This window comes from Alosa pseudoharengus, unplaced genomic scaffold, assembly GCF_046254945.1.
Source record: "Alosa pseudoharengus isolate Yale_2024_CS ecotype anadromous, Long Island Sound unplaced genomic scaffold, YU_APseudo_1.1 YU_APseudo_1.1_scf_12, whole genome shotgun sequence".
Taxonomy (NCBI): Eukaryota; Metazoa; Chordata; class Actinopteri; order Clupeiformes; family Clupeidae; genus Alosa; species Alosa pseudoharengus.
In genome coordinates this window covers 2,236,515-2,259,539 of record NW_027468587.1, presented here as the reverse complement: position 1 = coordinate 2,259,539, position 23,025 = coordinate 2,236,515, and the positions used below count along the sequence as shown (strand labels likewise).

Genomic DNA, 23,025 nt, shown 5'->3' with positions numbered 1-23,025 from the left:
TACTCAAACATGTCCTAAAACAACCCTTAACGTTCGTTTTCAAAACTGTGCAACTCACCGAGTGCTAAAAACCGGAATTTTCCTTTAAGTATTTGAACCCATGCTAAAGTTGACTAAAAAGAGGAATATAAAATCATCTTTTGGAAATTGTATTTCAGTTAACCTATTAGCAAATCAAACCAGCTAATAGGCTAACTGAAATAACACCATGCCAATCTCTAGGTATGGTGAAGGGTATGTGATGATGTGGGGGTATTTTAATTCCAAAGGCCAAGGGAACTTTATCAGGATGCTTAGTATCCTGGATCCATGAAATCTGGCCTTTAAAAATAAAAATCTACCTGCCTCTATGGGAATTTAACATAGGGGTGTGAATAGTTATGACCCCTGTATTTTAAGGAAGAACATTTATTTATTTACATTAGATACATTATTCATTCACAAAGAAAATTGCTGTCCTGAAAGGTTGGATAAGGGATTAAGATCAATTTCCAAAAGATGATTTTATATTCCTCTTTTTAGTCAACTTTAGCATGGGTTCAAATACCACACCCCACTGTATGTTCGTGGCACGAGAATGAATGTTTCCATTAGCCTATCAAGTGAAATACACATTATATTTTCAAAAATTGTTTAATATCAAATCTCTCTCTTTCTCTCTCTCTCTCTCTCTCTCTCTCTCTCTCTCTCCTGCCGTTCTTGTGTTTGTCAGTGTTGAAGTGTGAGTACTGTGAGAACTTTGCTCCAGCCAGCCAGTTCGGAGGGACCAAGCGCTTCTGTTCCAAGACGTGTGCAAAGAGGTATTCAGAACTCTGCTCCTTATTCTCTAATGCTGTGATTTTAAAGCTCAGACAATTTGCTGTAACACAATTCAAAGCTCTGGTACTTAACTCTGTAAAGCTCTGGTAACTTAACTCTAAGCTACCTTAACTCTGTAAAGCTCTGGTAACTTAACTCTAAGCTACCGTAAGTCTGTAAAGGATACAAGGATACAAGGATACAAGGAAGTTTATTGTCACATGCATATAGTTACTGGAAGTAAGAAATGCAGTGAAATTGTGTCTGGTGTCAGCCTATTTGTGCATTAATGGGGGGAGGGGGGTAAAAAGTGCAGTAGAAGAGGGGTTTAGTAGATTAAGTGGCAAGGGCTGCATAAAAAAGGTGGGGGAGGATTGGGATTGGGTGGGGGGCACCAACAAGGAGCACCCAAGAGCAACAGGGGCAAGGAAAAACTCCCTTACCAAGGAAGAAACCTTGGGCAGATCCACGGCTCAAGGGGCTAACCCAACTGCCAGGGGTCTTGGTGTGTGTGTTGGGGGGATGACAAGGGAGAGGGGATAGTGTGCTGTGTATGTGGGGAGAGGGCAGTGTGCAATATGTGTGTTGGAGAAGCTTCCTCATGAGACAATGTGCTGTGTATGTAGGGGAGGGGGGGGGGGCAGTGTGCTGTAAGTATGTTGGGGATGTGAGTGATGACAGGGAAGATGTGTGTGTGTGGGCGGGAGGGGAGTGGGGCAGTGACTGTGTGTGTGTGTGTGGGTAGGTGGGGGCAGTGTGCTGCAAGTATGTAGAGGATGTGTGTTGGAGAAGATCCTGAAGACAATGTGCTGTGTATGTAGGGGGGGGGCAGTGTGCAGCAAGTATTTAGAGGAGGCTTACTGTAGCAAGCAGTGTGCTGTATGTATGCGAAGTGATGACAGTGATGATGTAAGTGTGTGTAATGGGGATGGGGGTGGGGGGGGGGGGGGGGGGCAGAAAGGCTAGGCAATCAATTACATGGGTAGATGGAGGAGAAATCAAAAATAATAAATAAAAAGTTCTATGGAGATGTGCAAAAGTTGGAGAAAGTCAGAGATATGTGTGTGTGTGTGTGTGTTTTGACGTGTGATGAAATAAGGAGGGAGAGGGATGTAAAAGTGCTAAAAGTCTTGTGTGTGTGTGTGTGTGTGGGGGGGGGGTCATGAGTGCTGAGTAGTGAATGAGTGCAAAGTCAGTATAGTGTGAGTTCAGAGTTGGGGAATGTTTGAGAGTGCTGAGGAGTGAATGTGTGCAAAGTCAGTATAGTGGAGTTCAGAGTTCGGATGGCCTGGGGATAAAAACTTCTCCTGAGTCTCAGTTCTGGCTTTGTGACTACATAGGCGTCTTCTTGATTTCAGCGGTAGGAATAATCCATTGTTAGGATGAGAAGAGTCCTTCAGAATCTTTTGGGCTCTTTGGAGTACTCTTCTGGAATAGATATCTTGTAGAGGGGGGAGTTGAGTTCTTATAGTACGTTCAGCTGAGCGCACTACTCTCTGCAGAGTACTACAATCTCTAACTGTGGAGTTCCCATACCAGGTGATGATGCTACCAGTTAGAACACTCTCAACCGCTGAAGTGTAGAAGGCCTTCATGATGGATGTAGAAACTTTGAATTTCCTTAGCTGACGAAGGAAGTAGAGTCGTTGTCTGGACTTCTTCAGAACATATTGAGTTTTAACAGTCCATGTTAAGTCTTCAGTAATGTGGACACCAAGGTATTTAAAACTTGTGACTCTCTCTACAGGTTGCCCGCTGATCATTAGTGGGGTGTAACTGTAGTTCTGCTGCTGCCTTCTGTAATCCACTACCATTTCCTTGGTTTTATTGATATTCAGTGTCAAGCTGTTAGATTGACACCACTGTGCCACCTCATCAACCTGATCCAAGTAGAGCTGTTCATTGTTGTTACTAATCAGGCCCAAGATCACTGTGTCATCTGCAAACTTGATGATGGAGGTATGACTACTGTTGGCTTTGCAGTCATGTGTGTACATGTTGTACAGCAGTGGACTCAAAACACAGCCTTGGGGGCCCCAGCTGTGGCGCAACTGGCTGGGGCACCTGCACCGTACGCCGGCGACCCGGGTTCGATTCCCGCCCCGTGGTCCTTTCCGGATCCCACCCCTGCTCTCTCTCCCATTCACTTCCTGTCACTCTCCACTGTCCTATAATTAAAGGCATAAAAAGCCCCAAAAAATTTAAAAAATAAATAAATAAAAAAAAAAAAAAAAAAAAAAAACAGCCTTGGGGCACCAGTGCTGATGGTTAATGAGTCAGATGTCAGAGCCCCCACTCTAACCACTTGTGAACGGTTGGTGAGGAAGTCAAATATCCAGTGACACAGGGTGGTGTTCAGTCCTAAGGCCTTCATCTTTGTGACCAAGGTGAGAGGTACTATCGTGTTGAATGCTGAACTAAAGTCAATGAACAGCATCCTCACATAATTCCCATTCCCCTCCTCCAGGTGAGTTAAGGTGGTGTGCATGAGGTTTGAGATGGCATCCTCTGTAGACCTGACTCTGTAAGCAAATTGGAGGGGGTCGAAGGAGGCAGGGAGGGATGAGCAGATAATGTTTTTCACAAGCTTCTCAAAACACTTCATCACTGTAGACGTCAGGGCTACTGGGCGGTAGTCATTCAGACATGATTGACTTTTGTTTTTCGGTACTGGAACAATAACAGACAAGGCGAGTAGGAACTGTCTCTTGAGCCAATGATGTGTTAAAGATATAAGTGAACACAGGAGCTAACTGAGCAGCGCAGGATTTCAAAACCCTGTTAGAAATTCCATCCGGTCCAGTAGCTTTTCTACAATTAGCCCTCCTAAAGGCATTGCTCACATCGACCTCAGAGACACAGAAAGGTGCATCCTCATTTGCTTCACTTGCTGCAGCTAGTCCAATATAGTCTGTGTTTTTCATGTCAAAGCGAGCATAAAAAGCATTAAGTTCATCAGGGAGGCCTATACTCACATTCATCATAGGAGGGGACTTTCTTTCAAAGCCAGTGATGGTTCGGAGTCCTTTCCACACTTTGGTGCTGGATCACCCTCCAAGAAATCAGCTTCAACTCTCTCTCTATAGCGCCGCTTAGCATCTTTAATAGCTCTACGTAAACTATAAGATGCTGCTTTGCAATCCGTCATATCCCCTGAAATAAGCCCAGCATTATAAGTCATGGTGCGTGTCTTTAATGCCGTTCTCACTTCTCTATCCACCCATGGCTTCTGGTTAGGGAAGCTTCGGATCTTTACAGTTGGGATGATGGTTAAAGCTCTGGTAACTTAACTCTAAACTGCCTTAAGTCTGTAAAGCTCTGGTAACTTAACTCTGTAAAGCTCTGGTAACTTAACTCTAAGCTACCTTAAGTCAGTAAAGCTCTGGTAACTTAACTCTGTAAAGCTCTGGTAACTTAACTCTAAGCTACCTTAAGTCTGTAAAGCTCTGGTAACTTAACTCTAAGCTACCTTAAAGGGGAACTTGGCAACTATTTCAACGTAATAAACCCGTTTAGAAATCTTTTGGTTGGTTAAATGACCTGTTCCGGTGAAAATGGTGACTTTCCCCGCTGCCCCTAGCGTCCCTAGGCGGAAAACCAACCTTGCAACATTGAGACTACCGTCCCGGAAAGAGAAGTGAGAAACAAGAAACTCGTTTTAAATAGTGTTTCTTACCTTGTAACATCCACATTGTCTGCCGAACTTATGCTAACCGTTTTGCTAGCTTGTAAACAAATCCATGTGCTTTATCGTTACCTTTTTCCACAGTTTGAAATAGCATAATGCACAATTTCTCCAGCAGAGGGGGAAATCCTGCCAAGTTTCTCTTTAAGTCTGTAAAGCTCTGGTAACTTAACTCTAAGCTACCTTAACACTGTAAAGCTCTGGTAACTTAACTCTAAGCTACCTTAACACTGTAAAGCTCTGGTAACTCTAAGCTACCTTAAGTCTGGTATATCACATTGCATGCCATCATGTACGTCAGACATATTGCTATTGTATAAGTATTTTGTCAGAAACACATGTATTTTCCTGCAACAGGTACAATGTGAGCTGCAGCCACCACTTCCGCAGCAGTAGGGGGAGAATGGGGGGGGGCGGTCCACCTCCAGCCCCCCCAGAGAAGGACGCGGTGGCCAGACGCAGGGGTCCTCGCAGGAGTAGCTCTGAGATCGCCTGTGCTAAAATAGCAGGCCGACATTTGCCTATGAAGGTGAGTTCTGACTCTAATAATCAGTCAGAGTTGATTACCTAGTGATACAGTGCTGATTTGTTTTAACTTGGTTTTGTTTTGGGGGAAGCCGTGGCCTACTGGTTAGGGCTTGTAACCGAAGGGTTGCCTGTTCGATCCCCGACCAGTAGGAAAAATGTGGGCGGGGGAAGTGGTTGAGCACTGCTCTCCCATGCCCACATCCACGGCTGAAGTGCCCTTGAGCAAGACACCTAACCCCTCACTGCTCCCCGAGCACCGCTGTAGCAAGCAGCTCACTGCTCTGGGTTAGTGTGTACTTCACCTCACTGTGTGTTCATTGCTCTGGGTTAGTGTGTACTTCACTTCACTGTGTGTTCACTGCTCTGGGTTAGTGTGTACTTCACCTCACTGTGTGTTCACTATGTGCTCTGTGTGTTCACTAATTCACGGATGGGATAAATGCAGAGACCAAATTCCTTGTATACGCAAATATACTTGGCCTATAAACCTGATTTACACATTTACATTTTACATGTTTGAATTCAGAGGTGTGTTTTAGTGCATCTCAGACAGGTGAATCAGTCACAGACAGAAAAACCAAACAATTTCTGCTAAATCAGTTTAGTTTCATATATTATACCTCTCTCAAATCAAATCAAATCAAATGGTGCTTTATTGGCATGAATGAGGAAAGTCACTGTTGCCAAAGCTACCAAGTATTGGTATAGAGATAAAATTAAATAATGAAAGGAAAGAAAAAAATATATACAAATGATAAATGGCATTAAAAGGACAGTAATAGCTTCAGTAATAGTGCTATACTGTATAAAAACAAAACAAAACAAAAAAAAACGTATTGTAATTGTAAACACATTATTATATGCCTACACTTGCAGATATATCTACATAAATCAATTTGAGGTAAATTGCAATACCTAATATCAAACATAGTATTTACATGTACACAAAGGGGATAAACTCATCAATATGCCACATACATGAAAGTTACAACTTTTCTCAAGTTTTATGGCAGGTCATAATATAATCTGCAGCTAGGCATGAACAGTTTGGTTCTTCTCCCAATAATATACAGTATATAGTTTTCTTTGTGGAGATAGATTTTCAAATTCTGTTATATGCTTTTTGAATTCAGCAAAAAAAATGTCTCTTATAGGAGCATATCTGATGCAATTAAGAAGGAAATGTTCCTCGTTTTCTACATCATTTATGCAGAAGCTACAGTTCCTCATATGTCTAGGCACCCATGTTTGACTATGTCTGCCAGTTTCAATGTGTAGACTGTGGTCACTGATTCTGTATTTTGTCAGTGTTGTTCTTTTCTTTCTATCTGATGTCATTTAAGTATGGGGCTATACAGTAATCTCTATTCAGGGATATTCTATTCTCTCTCTCTCTCTCTCTCTCTCTGTCTATTACTGTATATTCCCTCTCTCTCTCTCTCCTTTGAAGCCCATTTGGTATTCAGTTCGTCTTATTCTCGACTCTTTCTGTCGGTCAGTGTCGCTCTGAGTCCAGCCGATCTGAGGACCTGTCCAGCTGTGACGGGGAGGAAGAGGAGGAAGAGGAGGAAGACTCCCTGTCCCTCTCACCTGGCTCCTCCTTCTCCTGCCCTCCTCCTGCTCACTGCGGACCCCAGTTGGACGGCTCGACGACTGGTGGCCTGCCATTGGACGGCTCGACGGCTGGTGGCCTGCCATTGGACGGCTCGCATTTCCTTTCGGGTAGCCCTGCCCACTGGGGCGTGGACGAAGTCTGTCGTTTCATTTCGTCTCTGCAAGGTTTGTATGACGAGGAAGATTTCTTGCACTTTGATCCACAATATCCCTCTTCAGAAATCATGTCTTTTGCCTTTCATTGCATAGTTTTAAAGCAGTCTTTTAATCTTGTGTGGCTCAATGCTATAGCAACAACATTCCCATTGTGACCATTCACAATGTATTTTTTATTTACTTTATGCATCATGTGCTTTGTTCTATTGTTTTTGTGTTTTGCTTGTAGCAGCCTTTATCCTCTATCCGAAACACACTTCTCTAATCAAGTGACCTTGAGCCTTGACCTTGAAACACATTTCTCTAATCAAGTGACCTTGAGCCTTGACCTTAGCAACACATTTCTCTAATCAAGTGACCTTGAGCCTTGACCTTAGCAACACCATAACCATGGGTTTGGTTTAGAGAACACAAAGCAATCAGATGCGTTACTCTCACGTTAAATGCTTCAAACTGATTTGTACAAAAGTTCCTGTGGAATGACTGGTAGCGTGAGTAGAGATGTGCATCTTCCTGGTCATTTGACTGTGCTGTGTGCACTTCCTGGTCATGTGACTGTGCTGTGTGCACTTCCTGGTCATTTGACTGTGCTGTGTGCACTTCCTGGTCATTTGACTGTGCTGTGTGCACTTCCTGGTCATTTGACTGTGCTGTGTGCACTTCCTGGTCATGTGACTGTGCTATGTGCACTTCCTGGTCATTTGACTGTGCTGTGTGCACTTCCTGGTCATGTGACTGTGCTGTGTGCACTTCCTGGTCATGTGACTGTGCTGTGTGCACTTCCTGGTAGGCTGCGAGGACCTGGCGCCTCAGTTCCTGTCGCAGGAGATCGACGGCCAGGCGCTGCTGCTGCTGAAGGAGGAGCATCTCATGTCCACTATGAACATCAAACTGGGACCAGCGCTCAAAATCTGCGCCTCCATCAACAACCTGAGAGACTGATGACTGAGGACGGGGGGGGGTGATCGCTGGGGGGAGAGGGAGGAAGGGAGGGGAGGGTTGGGAGTGTGGGGTGTAAAGGTTTGAGCATCAGCCACCTGAAAGACTGCAGACATGGGGAGGGATGGGTTGCTGGTTTCTTTTTTTTTTTTTGGGGGGGGGGGGGGGAGCGGCTACTTTGAGCCTGGGACAACTTAAAAGACTGAAGATATGAGTTGAGGAATGTTCAGGGGGTGGGGGGGATTGGGATTGCTCCACACCGGGGGGCGGGTGGTGAGGTGGGGGTCTGGGAGGAGTAAAGGAGTGAGAGTGTATCGCCTTAAGCCCTTTACATACTTGCCACTCCCGACCGCTAGCGCGTCAATGTGACGTCAAAATGGAACATTGTCACATGTCAATACAGGTCGGGAACGGCGAGTATGTAGTGGCCGTTAGTGAAGCTCCAGCGACAGGACTGAATGGAGGGGCAAATGGGGGAGGAGCTTTGATTTACCTGGACATTGAATGTGCAACCATTTTTTATTTTTATTGTTTGGTCTGAGTGATCATGTAATCATGATGTGAAGTCCATTACAGCTAAACCGAGAAAGCTGGAAACCGTTGAGTGTGTGTGTGTGTGTGTGTGTGTGTGATATGAATGTGAGGGGGAGCGTGTCATTCGAGACATATAACTCGAAATATGTGAGTGTGCAGATATGATTACATTAGGTAATCACCAGTACTCAAAGTAGTTGGACAATTTAGCCGTTAGTTCTGAGAATATGCATACGATGCCTTCTTCGCCTCTCTGGAGTGTTACACATTTTCTACAGTAGAGACGGAGAGTGAAGGCTTGAGTCTCCAGTGACATTTGCTCTTTTCATTCCATCAAAATGTTTTCGAAGACAGGGCTGGGACGCACATGAAACGGTCCACCTCTGTCAGTAGGAGAAAAAAAAACAATCATAGGAAGCAAAACTAAAACCCTTAGGTATTATTTTTTCTACAGTAGCTATTAGGGGTGCTTTTCTTCATTTATACTCAAAAAAAAAAAAAGATATTGAAAATATTTTTTGGAGGGCAGTTGACATGACAGCTGTGCGTTGAGTAGCAGTGTTAGAAGCTTGACCTGAGCGTCACCGAGCGACGTGCATGTGCGAGTGTGGGAGTGAGTTTGAGATCATGGTGAACCTGTTTCTCTATATGCAGAAATATTAAATAAACAGAATCTGTTTTCTTGAACGAGTCTCCTGTTTCTGAACATGACCACAAAGCAGAGGTGGGACAAAGTCACTGTTTGGCAAGTCACAAGTAAGTCTCAAGTCTTAACGCTGAAGTCCAAGTCAAGTCCCAAGTCAAGACAGAGATGTCCCAAGCAAGTCCAAGTCAAGTATTACCAAGGCCAAGTCGAGTCCAAGTCCAAGTCCTTATTTTTTCGAGTCCTAAACAAGTCACTATCTTATTACTGCATATTAATAGGTCATCAATCATGCTTTCTATATATCATTCTTATCAATATATCATATTTGACATATTGAAGTGTTTTAAAACACATAAGTACGGAGCCCCTAAGGGGACATGAGCAAAATAAAATCTAAAGTTTAGTTTCATGTGCTCACTTTGAAAAACAAAGTAGGCTATCCTTTGTTCTCTTACTGAGGAAAAGTGAGTGAATACAGGATTTTTGATTCTAATGAGTTCACTATGTAATAGCCTACTATGTCCCGACTTTCATGCTAATGAAGCAACTTTAAAGGAACACACCGACTTTTTGGGACTTTAGCTCATTCACTGTGTTACCCAGTCGAACGTGCGATATGTATGTGGTATGGAATATGTATGTGATATGTATGTGGTGTGGAATTGGGTTAGCCTATTCACCATCTCCCCTAGAGTTAGATAAGTGAGCAAAAGCATTTTTGTCTCCTTACATGCATTGTCTTATAGCTTAGTGAATGGAATCTCTCGTTGCATTGTTAGTAAAAGTGAGGCAATAAAAAAAATCCCTAATTACTTGTGGCCTGGTATTCAACGAGTAGGCTACAACTGGCAATGCAGATTAAGAAGACGAGGCGATTTAGGCAGATATATTGACTTGAGACTACAGTATATTGGGGCGAAGCACTGCTACTTGGGTGAAGAGATATCACGCAACACATAGCCTACCTTGTCTCACTCGCCACAGCACAGACAATCTCTAGGCTATTCTTTAAAAACAGCCCCTACAAGATGCTTGGCGATTCTGACCTTTTGACGATCGAAACTATCTCAGCAACAGAGACATGAAACAGTGCCTACAGTGCATTCTCCTCCAAGATGCCTAGAGCATTGTGCTCAATGTCCCCAAATATGTTGCTGGCTGCACTGCATTCTAAGCCATTCTATGTTACACACCCCATAGCTGTTTTGTCATTCAAAATGTTAGAATGGCTTAGAATGCAGTGCAGCCAGCAACACATGTTATGTAGGCTATGTAGAGTATTGGTCTTCACAACTGAACGTAAATGCCCCCGCCCCTTTTTTACAATATAAAAATGTCTAGTCATGTTATACCAATAGGCCTACTATAATAACTGTGCCGCATGGGGATTTGAAGAAAGAGGACCGATGCAGGCTATTTTTAGATCATTAGTAATTAAACAGTGTTCTATCATCATGGTCATGCGATCATTGAGGGCGAAGAGTGTCTAGCGCTCCACGCTTAACTTGTTTACCATTATGAGTGCACCATCCGTGTAGCCTACTTGCAGCGCACTTTGTTGTCAAAATTATCAGTGTGAATGCACTCATGTGAATGAATACACAGTGCTAGTGACCATCCAAAGGATTTACATCTTTTTTTTGTGTATAAAAAATATTACATTAAAAAGGGAAAATGGTTGTGCTTTTGATTTTTGAATATTTTTAAAAACAGTATAGTTCTCTACTTCAACTCAATTAGCATTTTCACTTTGCAACTTTCACTTGTATTGGAGTAATATTTGACAAGGTGTATCTGTACTTTCACTTAAGTAAAGGAATTGTGTAGGCTACTTTGTTCACCTCTGCTATTGGTTTTACCAAGAATATTTGGCAGTATTTTTAAACTACAAAAATACACACCTTTAAAGTATTTTGGTAGAAAATGCAAAGCCATCCTTCTTCTAACCTTTGTACGTGAGACCTTCTCAGCAGCAAGCACATGCTCCAATACAGAATATACGGCACCCACTGACGTGCAAATGAGCGATAGAAAACCGCAAATGAAAGCTTGATATTTATGTTGCAAAACACAACGCTGATATGGGTGTAAGCTTGAAATGCCATCAGTCATTGATGATGATTTATTGATCGTTTCGGTTAGCTCCGTGGAGCAAATTAAATTGTTTAGGCTATATCGAACCCATCGAACCACATCAAAGGGATCAGAGGATCCATCACAATATCACATGATCCAAGTCAGACGACAAATGGTAGCATGTTCAGTGATGTTCATCCCTTCTCACAATAGATAAGAGACCTGCATTCCATGCAAAATTACGTTGCAATGCAGGTGTAACGTTAACGATTAACTTGAGGCTGCTGAAGTTGGTATGGGCAGAAAATAGTTGTTTTTATAACATTTTACCCATGCCGCAAGTCAAGTCATTACAAGTCAAGGGGCAAAGTCAGAGTCGAGTCTCGAGTCAATAGCATGGAAGTCCAAGTCGAGTTACAAGTCATTTCTAATTTTGTCAAGTCGAGTCTGAAGTCATGAAAATCGTGACTCGAGTCTGACTCGAGTCCAAGTCATGTGACTCGAGTCCACACTTAGCTTGAGTTAGATCAGCGGTTCCCAAACTTTTTTCCCCGCGGACCACCTTCTACATCTTGACTCGGCTCGCGTACCCCCACCATCCAACACATAAAAAAGTAACTCATTCTATTGACGCATTCCAGGCATCGTTGTTTAATTAGCCGCCCTACATGATAACATAATCAAAATGTGCAACTGGTCTATGAGCTCTCACGCTAAAAAAAAAAAGAGTGTGGAGAACCACATTAGAATGGTTAGATAGCATCTCACTGCAGACCACGCACTGTGGCTTTGGGCAGTCTGTCTCCCAATCCACATGAAGCCGAGGGCTATATGCCTCATCATACTTTCGTTTTCTTCGCAGAGTCTTTTCTGTCTCGTTCTTTCTTTTACCCCCCTGCGCTCCATCTCCACCTTCATTAGTCTGCCCCCCATCCCACTCCATCGTTACCTGTGTCCTGCTCTGTTTCTCTCGCTTCTCCTCTTCGATCGCTTTAATTAGGCCTTTTGGACAGTGTCCCTGTTTTTAGCCAGTTTTCCATGTTTACACAGCCTTTTACCTAGCCTATACTTCAACGAAACTAACGCGCCAGATATTCTGGCTGCCCGCAGGAAATCACGTGTAGCCTATGTGTGTAGCTTATTTTGTAAGTTTACAAATGATTTCCTTTAATTTCACGTTTCCATATCATTATAACCTGATTCGAAATTATGTATTATAATTAGAGTATTAATTAATTAATCATTTTTAACTCCTTTCCACCATTGCCCTTTTCATCTCGCGTACCCCCTAGTGGCAGCTCGCGTACCACCGGGGGTACGCGTACCACAGTTTGGGAATCCCTGAGTTAGATCAATCAGTTATTGGAAAAACAATTTCCATGTGATCCATTCAAAACATTGCACAGCTAAACTCTGTGTGAAAGTACAGTAAGAGATTAAGAGCTTTGACAGTTTTGTTTATTTTTATTAGACACCTGTACACATTAGAGGGACACATTTTAAACACTTCACATCACACGCCTCAAATCCCTCATCAGGCCAACCAGACCACGTCCTGGACGTTTTAAACACTTCACATCACACGCCTCAAATCCCTCATCAGGCCAACCAGATCACGTCCTGCTGCCCTTCGTCAACACCAAGCTATGAAACAAATCTTTCTTAAAAAAAGAGGTGATTGTCATAGAGCAGTTTTTTTTTAACTCTTCCCATGTTGTTGGTTTTCTCTTTCAGGCCATCATAAGGTGGGGGCAGATAGATAGACCATGTGCCTTTGGGTTACGTTTGGTATTGGCAGCTGGTCCCCTTTTTTATATTATTAATCTACAAAAGAGAAGACAATGTGTAAAATACCAACAATCTCACATAATAAACTAAATTGATTTCATCTGTATATATTATTCATCTTAGACTTCTTGGTAAACACGAGAATATTAACCTTATATTTACAGTACCGGAGCAATTGAAGTGGTTTCCATGTTCAAGTCTACAGCCATAATGCGTTTGATGGATTATTTCCACAGCGTTTGATCTCAGCCCATACAACACAACACAAGGCTCTATGTGGTGGCCTCTCTTGCTCCTGCTGAAGGGGTCAACTACGCACAGTAAACCACAGGGAATCCTCTGGGCCACATGCATACTCCCGTGAGTAAACTGCGTGCGCATACGGAGAGTAAATCCCCTGGCTTGAACATAACCAGGTCGTTTTCAGCACACTGCACAGCACAGTGCAGATGAGAGGCAAAGGAAAGTGGAGAAAAGGGATTCTAGTGTAGGATGGCTCACGGAGATGGACTGATTGATCTGCGATTCAGTACAGGAAAGGTAAAGTGAGTAAAGGGCCCAGAACACAGCGGATTAGAGGAACAAGGACACTGTAAGAACTGCTGTTTCTTCATTGCGAAAGGAAACATTTGATTATTTTTCCTGAATGTGAGAAACTGGAAACAATACGCAAGTAGAAAGACTAAGATGATCATAGCTGGTAGATCAACAGTACAAAGGCTCCCCAGCTGCTCTTCAGAAGACTGTGTAGCTATTAGAGTCTCCGTAGCCGGCCTCCTTGAGGTAACGCTCGATGTTGATCAGTTCAGGCACTCGGAAGACAGTCTTGTCATTGGCACTCTTCTCACCGGATTGGAGCTTGCGACTCACTTCGGCCAATGAGACGCGATCCTGTTCCTTCCACTGGCAGCAGGCCTTGATGATGGCGTACCTGCATGGGATGGAGACGGAGACATGCAAAGAGGGTCAAGATGTTATCTCTGCATGCAAAACAAAACACAGGACAAGGAAAAGAAATAACTGCAGGGGAAGTGTGTGTGTGTGTGTGTGTGTGTGTATATGTATATGTGTGTATTGCTCTTGCTGGTGTACTTACAGTGCATTGGAGCAGTTGGGTGGCTTCTTGATGATTTTGCCTCGCTGATGGTACTGCAGTAGTTCAGTCACAGGCAACTCGGCGAATGGAGCTTCCCCTGATTGGTTAGGAAGGGAGGGTGACGTGTCAAACCCAATCTACAGCATTGTGCTTGACACAAAGGCCACCCTACAAAAACTCACTTTTGTACTACTCAGCTCGGCTGAGCGTTTACTTGATGTAGTGGAGATTGAGCATTGCTGATTAGCCTTGTCATTTGCAAAAGTAAACACATGCAGATGTGTCAGGAGGTGGTGTGAGCCATGGCTCAGTTACTATGACAGCAGTGACGGACTACGTACGATATGGCGAAAGCTTTCAGGAAGGAAGTCTAGCAAAAAACACTTTATTGTTTTGGTTCCTTTATACATAAATAGTCTCTGGGGTTCCCTTCAGCTATGCTGTGGACAAGTTACGAGTCAATGACTGATGACCACTGATCAGACTTGAACCACGGAGAAACTCACCTAGTGTCGCCATCTCATAGAGCATGAGTCCGAAAGACCAGCTGTGAAGACAAGAACAAAAATCACAGATTTAGAAATGGAAAGAGCACAAAGTCCCATACAAAATCAATAAAGTCAAGCCACTCAGTTTAAAACCAGATCAGATCACTTACACGTCACTTTTTTGACTGATAGGCCTTCTGGCCAATAGCTCTGGCGCCTGCCACTTCTTCTTGCCAGAATCCTCATGGGCATGGGTAGCTCCCGCCCCCCTAGCATAGACACCACCAAGACCCCACAGTTTGGCCGTGAACTGACGACTGACCAGAACACTGCGTGCTTTTATGTTGCCATGTACAAGATTTTTGCTGTGGAGATACTCCTAGAAGAAGTGGGAAGAGAAAGAAACTATGTAAACACAGCTCACAGCACAGCTATAGACATTCAATAATGATGAGATAATGACTATTTCATCTCTCAAATATATATATATATATATTTTAATTTGCACAACCTTGGTGACACTGTTAAGGTAGAAGCACCTCGCTAGGACACTCACCAGGGCAGAGGCTACATGGGAGGCCATGGTGAAGACGCGTTTCTCCGTCATCTCACAGAGCGCATCCACGCCCACATTCTCCTGCAAACAACATTTGGAAAAAATAAAACGGTGTCTAATGTCAAAGGTCTTAGGTCAGAAGTCTGTAGTTCATGTCATGATCTACCTGATAATGTCTGGTAGTGTAGATTGCAGAAACCATTTCTAAATTTTCTTGGCGCACCTAATGCTGCATTCCAGAAAACTCAGATGTCGGATATTTCCTAGTTAGAATCTTCCAATTTCATTCCAAACCAGAGGTCAAGATTTCTGACCTACTTGAAGTGAAATGGAACACCACTCGAAGTCTCCCACTTCTAAACTCGGGGCACATTGATCTACTGTACCTTAACTTCAAAGTTGGAACTGAAGTCCGATCTCCTACATCTGAGTTGTCTACAACGCAGCATAATGCATGTATGTGGTATCAGGTGATGTTGCATCATGGGAGTTGTAGTTGAACTCTGAGACTCCCTCACCTGCCTGCACCTCCATAGGAAGGCCAGCATGTCCCTGTTCTCCATTTCCTCAGTGACAGTGATGAGCGGCGCTCGCAGGGACACCACACCCAGCAGCTCCGGCAGGAAGGGGTGGGGCCCCAGCTGGGACAGGAAGGAGGCAAAGCCCAGGAACGACTGAGACTCACCGGCACTGGCCGAGTCTGAGGGGACGAAGAGACGAGAGAAAAGAGAAAAGTTAGACAAAAGTTATATGCACTACTGCAATATATTGAAACAGCAAATTAGCTACTCTTTATGGAGCATAACCACTGATGAATGCTGAAAAAAAGAATACTTGCAATGCCATTTAAATTAATTATCTCTACAATGAGAGAAAGGTTTCTCATGATCTGTCAGATCATTTTCAGCTTGAGTAGGTTATTCCAGCTTGTGGTAGCGGTAGCTCTCTGTTCACCTTTTAGCACTCTGAGAACCACATTCCTGTTGTCCATCCTGGCGCGGTACAGCGAGACTGTGCTGTCGGACTTCAGTGAGTAGGACGAGGGCAGCGGAGTGACCAGCTTGAACTTCTCGGGCAGGCGCTGGCGTGGCTCCTTGGCGGCGCCAACCATGGCGACGGTGTCCGTGGAGACGGAGCCGGGCGGGAGGCTGAAGGTGTCGTTGTCGGCGCTGAAGGAGCCGCGGCCGCTGGAGTAGACGCTGGACACGCCGCTGTAGGACGCCGGGGGCGTGAAGGTGGAGTAGGACGCTGGGGGCGTGAAGGTGGAGTAGGACGGAAGGTCTAGAGCGATGCTCTCGTGCTCCAGAGGGTTGATGCCTGGAGGGGCTGGAAGGACGACACAGAGAGCGGGAGAGTGAGTGTCACGGTTGGTCATCTTGGCTGGATGCAGTGGTATAATATAAGAACAGTTGATGAAAAAGGGTTAAAGTGTAAGTTCAGCGTAAATTGACCCATAGCCCTGTTGTATAAGCTCACCACATGGAGCCCATCTGAAAAAGAATGAGACAATTTGGGACAACATGGGCCAAGTTATGGACAGGCAGCTTAAAGCTGACCCATGGGGCAGTGGGGAGTTACTTTCAGTTTCCGTTTTGATGCCCCATGTGTCTGCTTTAAGCTGCCTGTCCATAACTTGGCCTACGTTGTCCCAAATTGTCTCATTCTTTTTCAGATGGGCTCCATGTGGTGAGCTTATACAACAGGGCTATGGGTCAATTTACACTGAACTTACACTTTAAGTAGAAAGGATCAAGTTACGGGAAAACACAGAGGGCGAGTGAATAACAGCATTCAGGGGTAGCTGGAGAGGGTTTGGAGGCAAACTGTACTTGGAAAATGACTCTAGGATAGATGTCAGAAGTGCAAGATTGAAGACTACGGGAAGCTGAGAAAGTGAGAGAGGGGGCAATGGCTCTGTTGCTTCTAGACAAGACACATTCCATGTCAGTCCTAAGGTTTTCTAATCAGCGGGTACATTTATATATTGCACGCAGTGAAATACTGCTGCATGTCATCATCTATACCCACACACGATATACCATCAACATCCCCTAGATTCCCCCTTGACTATACTGCTTCTGAACTCACCATCGATGCCCTGGAGGTTTCTCCTGGAGCGTTGGCCTTTACTGCCTTTGTTGGCCGACGGCCGCAGACGGTCCACTTTCTCAGGGCAGAAGCGCAGCAGAAGCAGGAGAATCAGGACGCCCAGAAACGATGCCAACAGCAGCACGGGCACCACGATGACCTCCTGCTCGTACACACGCACATCTGCACAAAACAGCACCACAATCACCCCCTGCTCATACACACGCACATCTGCACAAAACAGCAACCCAGTTGACAATCACAATGAGGATAATGTCGTCTACACAATATGCAACCCAGTGCTCAAGGACAATGAGGATAATGTCGTCCACACAATATGGTATAACTGTGCCTAGGTAAACAAGTTCATGCACAGATATGGTGCGTAAATTAATCAGGTAAATGCAATAGAGGGTGTGACCTGTTTTACCACACATGTAGTGCTTCTAATATAACTTACAAATATTTGTTTACATACAGATATCTGAATGCAAATGTAGACAATAAATAGTGATAACCGTAAGAATGAACAATAGATTTGCCTGTTCAAATATGTGGATAGTACAGCCTGCTGTAAACCTGGTCAACCCATACGAATAAACACAGCAGCAACCCATACGAATAAACACAGCAGCATGTTGGTGAATGTGTGGGGGTTTCCTAAAGAAACAGCCTCTAATGAGAAAATAACTTCCTGCTCACACTAAGCATGACGTGGCAGGAAAATCAAGTCCCGAGTTAGCCGCTCAGCCTCCAGACTGGCAGAAGTGTCTTAACTATGTTTCCTTATTCCTGTCCGCCAGGTGAGTCTGACCTGTGGCTTTCTTTCTATGACATCATGGCTTTGGAAAAGGCACGTTTTTGCCATTTGTATTATTCTACTGCTGTTAGCCTTCATGTCATAAGAATTTACACACAATGTCACTGCCAATCTACTACCTGCACAACTGATTTGTTGTCACTGTGTTAGAGGGTGACAATTTTTCGGGACTCCCGCGGGTCACGGTATTCCCGCGGGTTTCCCGCAGTACGGGAGTAAATTTCACTGTTGGTAACGTGATTGGGACGGGACAGGAAATAATAAACGGGAGCTGGCGGGAAGCCAGAGATTATTAACTTAAAAAATGACGCTGCAATGCAGTGAGTGCGCCCAAAGACGTGAGGCATTTCGTTTTAGAAAAGAGAACCAATTACAACCCACAATACGTTTGTTGTTGATTGGTAGCCTATCAGAGCAAGACAAGCAGCTGCCCTGTTCACAATCAATCAGCTTCAGCGATAGGCCCTAAGGCAAAATGGATGCAAAGAAACAGTTACAGGCGAAAGTATCAGCAAAGGACAACTCTATTCAATTGCACGAGCTGTCCGGGAAAGCGATTCTCGTTGAGTTTAATGTGTCATGCAATGTTGGGGCATGACACCTTGACGATCGCATTCCTCAATATATTTATCGCATAACCCTGGCGGAACACAAAAAATTGTTTTGTTTACTCATAGCAACGTTGCTATGCTTCGCTGGTTTAACGTGATGAGAACGGTGCAAACTTAACTGATGGGATGAGATCTAACTATGAAATGATTTAAGCATAGCCTACAGCAAAGTACTGTAAAATATGTAATTTTAATATAGCCCAAAATGATCGGCTATTAAAGAAAAGTTAGACAAGGCTTTCTGCCCTACCAAAATGTATGGTCACCGCACGCTACTGTAGCCTAACAGTCGGATAACTTTAGACATCAACATAGGGAGCGGGACGGGATTCGGGAGTCTTTCTCTCGGGATTTTGCGGGACAGAATTTTTTTGGGGGGGCTGTCACGTGATCGGGATATGACGGGAGTATTTGTGCGGGCTCGGGATGGGACGGGAGTGAAAATTGCTTCCCGTGTCACCCTCTACACTGTGTATGCCCATTAGGGCAGAACATAAGGACAGCATGCGCTATGGGAAGAAGTGAGATTTTCTACATAGCAGTTCAAAGTAGGAAGGGCTCATCAGCTAACTGACATCCTTTAAGTGACTCAGAGAAATCATTTAAATATCCATCCAAAACCCTAAGGCAGAAAATGGTTGTACTCACAGCAGAGGGTGTCCCCCGTCTGACACTGGGAGTCAGACATCCTGGAGAAAGAGTGAGAACACCAGAGAGACACAGGTGAGTATGACAGGTGAGTATGACAGGCGAGTATGACAGGGCATGAGAGACACAGGTGAGTATGACAGGTGAGTATGACAGGGCATGAGAGACACAGGTGAGTATGACAGGTGAGTATGACAGGTGAGTATGACAGGGCATGAGAGACACAGGTGAGTATGACAGGTGAGTATGACAGGGCATGAGAGACACAGGTGAGTATGACAGGTGAGTATGACAGGGCATGAGAGACACAGGTGAGTATGACAGGGCATGAGAGACACAGGTGAGTATGACAGGTGAGTATGACAGGGCATGAGAGACACAGGTGAGTATGACATGTGAGTATGACAGGTGAGTATGACAGGGCATGAGAGACACAGGTGAGCATGACAGGTGAGTATGACAGGTGAGTATGACAGGGCATGAGTGACACAGGTGAGTATGACAGGTGAGTATGACAGGGCATGAGAGACACAGGTGAGTATGACAGGTGAGTATGACAGGTGAGTATGACAGGTGAGTATGGCAGGGCATGAGAGACACAGGTGAGTATGACAGGTGAGTATGACAGGGCATGAGAGACACAGGTGAGTATGACATGTGAGTATGACAGGTGAGTATGACAGGGCATGAGAGACACAGGTGAGCATGACAGGTGAGTATGACAGGTGAGTATGACAGGGCATGAGTGACACAGGTGAGTATAACAGGTGAGTATGACAGGTGAGTATGACAGGTGAGTATGACAGGGCATGAGAGACACAGGTGAGTATGACAGGTGAGTATGACAGGTGAGTATGACAGGGCATGAGAGACACAGGTGAGTATGACAGGTGAGTATGACAAGTGAGTATGACAGGTGAGTATGACAGGTGAGTGGGAGTGGCCACACTGATCACAGAGGTGATGACAGACAACATGACGGCGCCTTCCTTGTGGTGTCGGGAAGTTTTGCGAAGGACAAGAACAAGAACACACATCCTCTCTGTTCCCACCCTCTACACACAGAGGGATTATTGTGTAAGTAAAGTTCTCAAATAAATAAGCACACACACTCTCTCTCTCTCTCTCTCTCTCTCTCTCTCTCTCTCTCTCTCACACACACACACACACACACCTCATTACATTTTCATCACAGTTCATATGGATTAAAACAAGCCCTGGTCTAATGGTCTTGTTTGTGTTCTCTCAGAAGGTAGGTGTGGTGTGAGGGATGTTGGCCATTTCTGCTGTTGCAAATGTGGGTAGGCAGTTAAGCACCATCTAACCACTAAGCTTGATTCTCATGACATGCTGATCTCATGACATGCTGATCATTTGCATAAAATCTGAAATGGGAAAACTGGCTGTTAAATAGCAAGGATTTAAATGTAGTTGCAGACGATTATGTACGTTGGTGTGACCCAACTCTCTCAGGTGAGATGAGGTTAGGGCTGGGTGTACAGTATGTCACGGTGGTGTGTGCTGGGTGTACAGTATGTCACGGTGGTGTGACCCAACTCAAGTGTTAAAAACGATGAGGAATTGTGACTTCCAATTTCTGTCAGTGTTATAACTAACCCATACAGTGTTATAACTAACCCACACAATGTTGTAACTAACCCACACAGTGTTATAACTAACCCATACAGTGTTATAACTAACCCATACAGCTGTCAAGTGTCAAAGGCTGTAATAATTAATATAACAGATTAATGGATTCTTGATTCAATTATGCTCATTAGCCTTGGATGACTACTCATTTGATTAAATTGATTTGTGGTGGTATTACATGATAACTGTTAGATTGGCACTAAAATAATCTGTAGGTGATGTCACCTTTGGTTTCTAAAACATCCAGAAGTGTTTTTTAACAGGCCAGGCCAGACATCAGACCTATTTAGGCCCTCTCTCCTTACATTTGCAATGTCCTCTCCAGGAATCATTAATGAAGCCCCAAGACTCCAGCTCAGGTAACTAACAAGTGAACACTATGGTTAATGGTGGTTGTTTTTCAGTGACTATTGTCTTTTGAAAATATAAATACCCCCCCACATTGATTTAGGGTGTTATGAGGTTATATCCCAAAATAACTTGTAGAGAAGGCCATATTGCACACCACATAGGCTATACATTTGCTTTAAGGGAGGTGGGAGGTAATGTTCCTTCATCGTGACCTTTTCCCATCACAACACACACACACACACACACCCCAGATCACTGTGGCTGTGAGAAGTGCCTGTGGATGTACAGAAATGGTTTGGAAAAAGATGTGGTCTACATTTAGTTTCCACATTAAACCAAGAGAGGGAGACGACATCCAGAAAAGTCTAATTGTACCTATTTAACTCAGTGTTGTGGATTTTTTCTAGGATATAGATATTTTAGATTTCGTATTTGTTGATGTATAGGAAGACAAACATACCATGTCACAGGAATGTTCAACAAAATATACCACACTACTAGGAATGTATCTTGCTTGCTGTTATCCAAATGTGTCAACATTTCCACATCTTTTGAGATTACCCTCAGATTAAAATAAACCTTGCGGTAATTAGCACATCAATGTGACACCTACAAATATCTATATCTTCCTCTACATTTTCCCTTAGTGAGGTGATACAGTGAATGCTTTAGCAGTTATATAAATAGACCATGCTCTGAAGGTGTCTTGTCTCACACCCGGAACCCTTGTCAGCTCTGCATCAGGCGGTTCACCCCCTTAACCTGTCTGACAACATATTTCACCCAACTACCGGTAATAGTCACACACACACCTATACATACACACACACGTATAGTATTTATACACACTACACTGACTATAAAATGCTACAGATCCCCTGAGGATGAAGTAATAGGATCAGATATGAAGTGGTGGCATCATCTTACCTGTCTGTCAGTATATTTGAAGGACGCCAAGCTCTATAATCCTTTCGTCCTTTAAAATAATCCCAGTTCCTTCAGATGGAGGTGTTGATGAGGTCCTTCTCCTGAGGTCTTACCCAGGCGGTGACATAGCCACCCTGCTTCATACACACACAGCAGCAGCAGCAGCAGGTTGGGGTTATGGCCAAAAGCCTTCCGTCGTTCTGCCTAGCTCCTGCAATCTCTGAGCCAGGTTATCACGCACTCTTTAGGTGCCGTTGTTTGTGTGCTTATTGAGGTTTTTTTGTTTAGTTTCCTGAACGCAGTGGCTCCTTGTTTGTCTTAGTCACACCCTCAGCTGTAGCCTAGCCCCGCCCTTTTCACCTATTCTCCTGCTATCTGTTGGCTGGCTTCTCTTGTTTTGAACTTGCCCTGTAGTGTTGGGTTTTTGGGTGAGTCCAAAAATAGATAATGTGAAAGGTAGGGTGATTAAAGCTCATTGATGAACGTTAACTACATGCAGGATCCTCTCCCACTCTTTCTATCTGTCTTTCTTGCTCTCGTCGTCATCCTGACCTACCAGGGCCGAGTGTTGCTGTCAGCTATAGACAGGTGGACACTCCCTCTCTTCTCTTTGTCTGAGAGAAACTGGTCTTTCCACTTTATTCCTCTCTCTGTTTTCTTTTGTCATACATATCTAGCCTTCTCTCCTGTCATGCTAACCTCCAATGCAGAGCAGTAATTCAGGTTTGTCCATTTTCTCACCTAAATTTATTGGTGACAATTGCCCTTATAAACCCACAGAGGTTTTAAGTCACTAATCCCCTTAACTGTTTTAATTGAGTGAATTTGCTTTGAAAAAATAGACTGCTTGATTTGTTACTTATTTACCAATACTCTGTTAGACTATGATGCAAATCATCGCATTTATGATCCTCTGATGATACAGGATAAATATATTTCGATTCAGAGTGCAGTCCTTTTAAACCATAATGGATTAGTGCTATTTTGTCTTTATACAACATATTCTTTACACATCATAAGTTATAA

General features: G+C 44.0%; 2 protein-coding genes across 3 annotated transcripts in view; one reads left to right on the top strand and one right to left on the bottom strand.

The window, feature by feature from the left end:
- phc1 (polyhomeotic homolog 1) overlaps window positions 1-7,755 on the top strand; it is a 15,793-nt gene extending 8,038 nt beyond the window's left edge. Inside the window, exons 12-15 of the mRNA XM_076279718.1 lie at window positions 713-800; window positions 4,841-5,012; window positions 6,511-6,790; window positions 7,572-7,755. Of these exons, the coding sequence (XP_076135833.1) occupies window positions 713-800; window positions 4,841-5,012; window positions 6,511-6,790; window positions 7,572-7,723 (692 nt within the window). The 3' untranslated portion in view covers window positions 7,724-7,755. The remainder of the gene's footprint in view (window positions 1-712; window positions 801-4,840; window positions 5,013-6,510; window positions 6,791-7,571) is intronic.
- A 4,665-nt stretch (window positions 7,756-12,420) lies between these two features.
- On the bottom strand, window positions 12,421-23,024 carry styk1b (serine/threonine/tyrosine kinase 1b). Of its 2 annotated transcripts, XR_012986197.1 has the most exons (11): window positions 22,000-23,024; window positions 19,072-19,112; window positions 16,993-17,175; window positions 15,859-16,230; window positions 15,423-15,604; window positions 14,905-14,985; window positions 14,519-14,727; window positions 14,367-14,407; window positions 13,861-13,957; window positions 12,916-13,695; window positions 12,421-12,800 (listed from the first exon to the last, which is right to left on the bottom strand). XR_012986197.1 is itself a non-coding variant. In XM_076279714.1 (10 exons), the coding sequence occupies exons 2-10, from the start codon at window positions 19,109-19,111 to the stop codon at window positions 13,500-13,502; spliced, it is 1,401 nt and encodes a 466-aa protein (XP_076135829.1). In that variant the 5' UTR covers window position 19,112; window positions 22,000-23,024; the 3' UTR covers window positions 12,421-13,499. The 2 variants fall into 2 exon arrangements, 1 of the variants encoding a protein (XP_076135829.1); XM_076279714.1 differs by having other exon boundaries at window positions 12,421-13,695.
- Between the last annotated feature and the right edge of the window lies 1 nt (window position 23,025).

Bases quoted from the DNA above. Each gene is read 5' to 3' on its own strand.
- styk1b (XM_076279714.1), bottom strand. From the start codon at position 19,111: ATGTCTGACTCCCAGTGTCAGACGGGGGACACCCTCTGCT. The intron at 16,231-16,992 runs GTGAGTTCAGAA...TCGTCCTTCCAG, and splicing joins AAACCTCCAGGGCATCGATG to CCCCTCCAGGCATCAACCCT. The intron at 14,408-14,518 runs GTAAGTGATCTG...TTGTCTTCACAG, and splicing joins ATCAGTCAAAAAAGTGACGT to CTGGTCTTTCGGACTCATGC.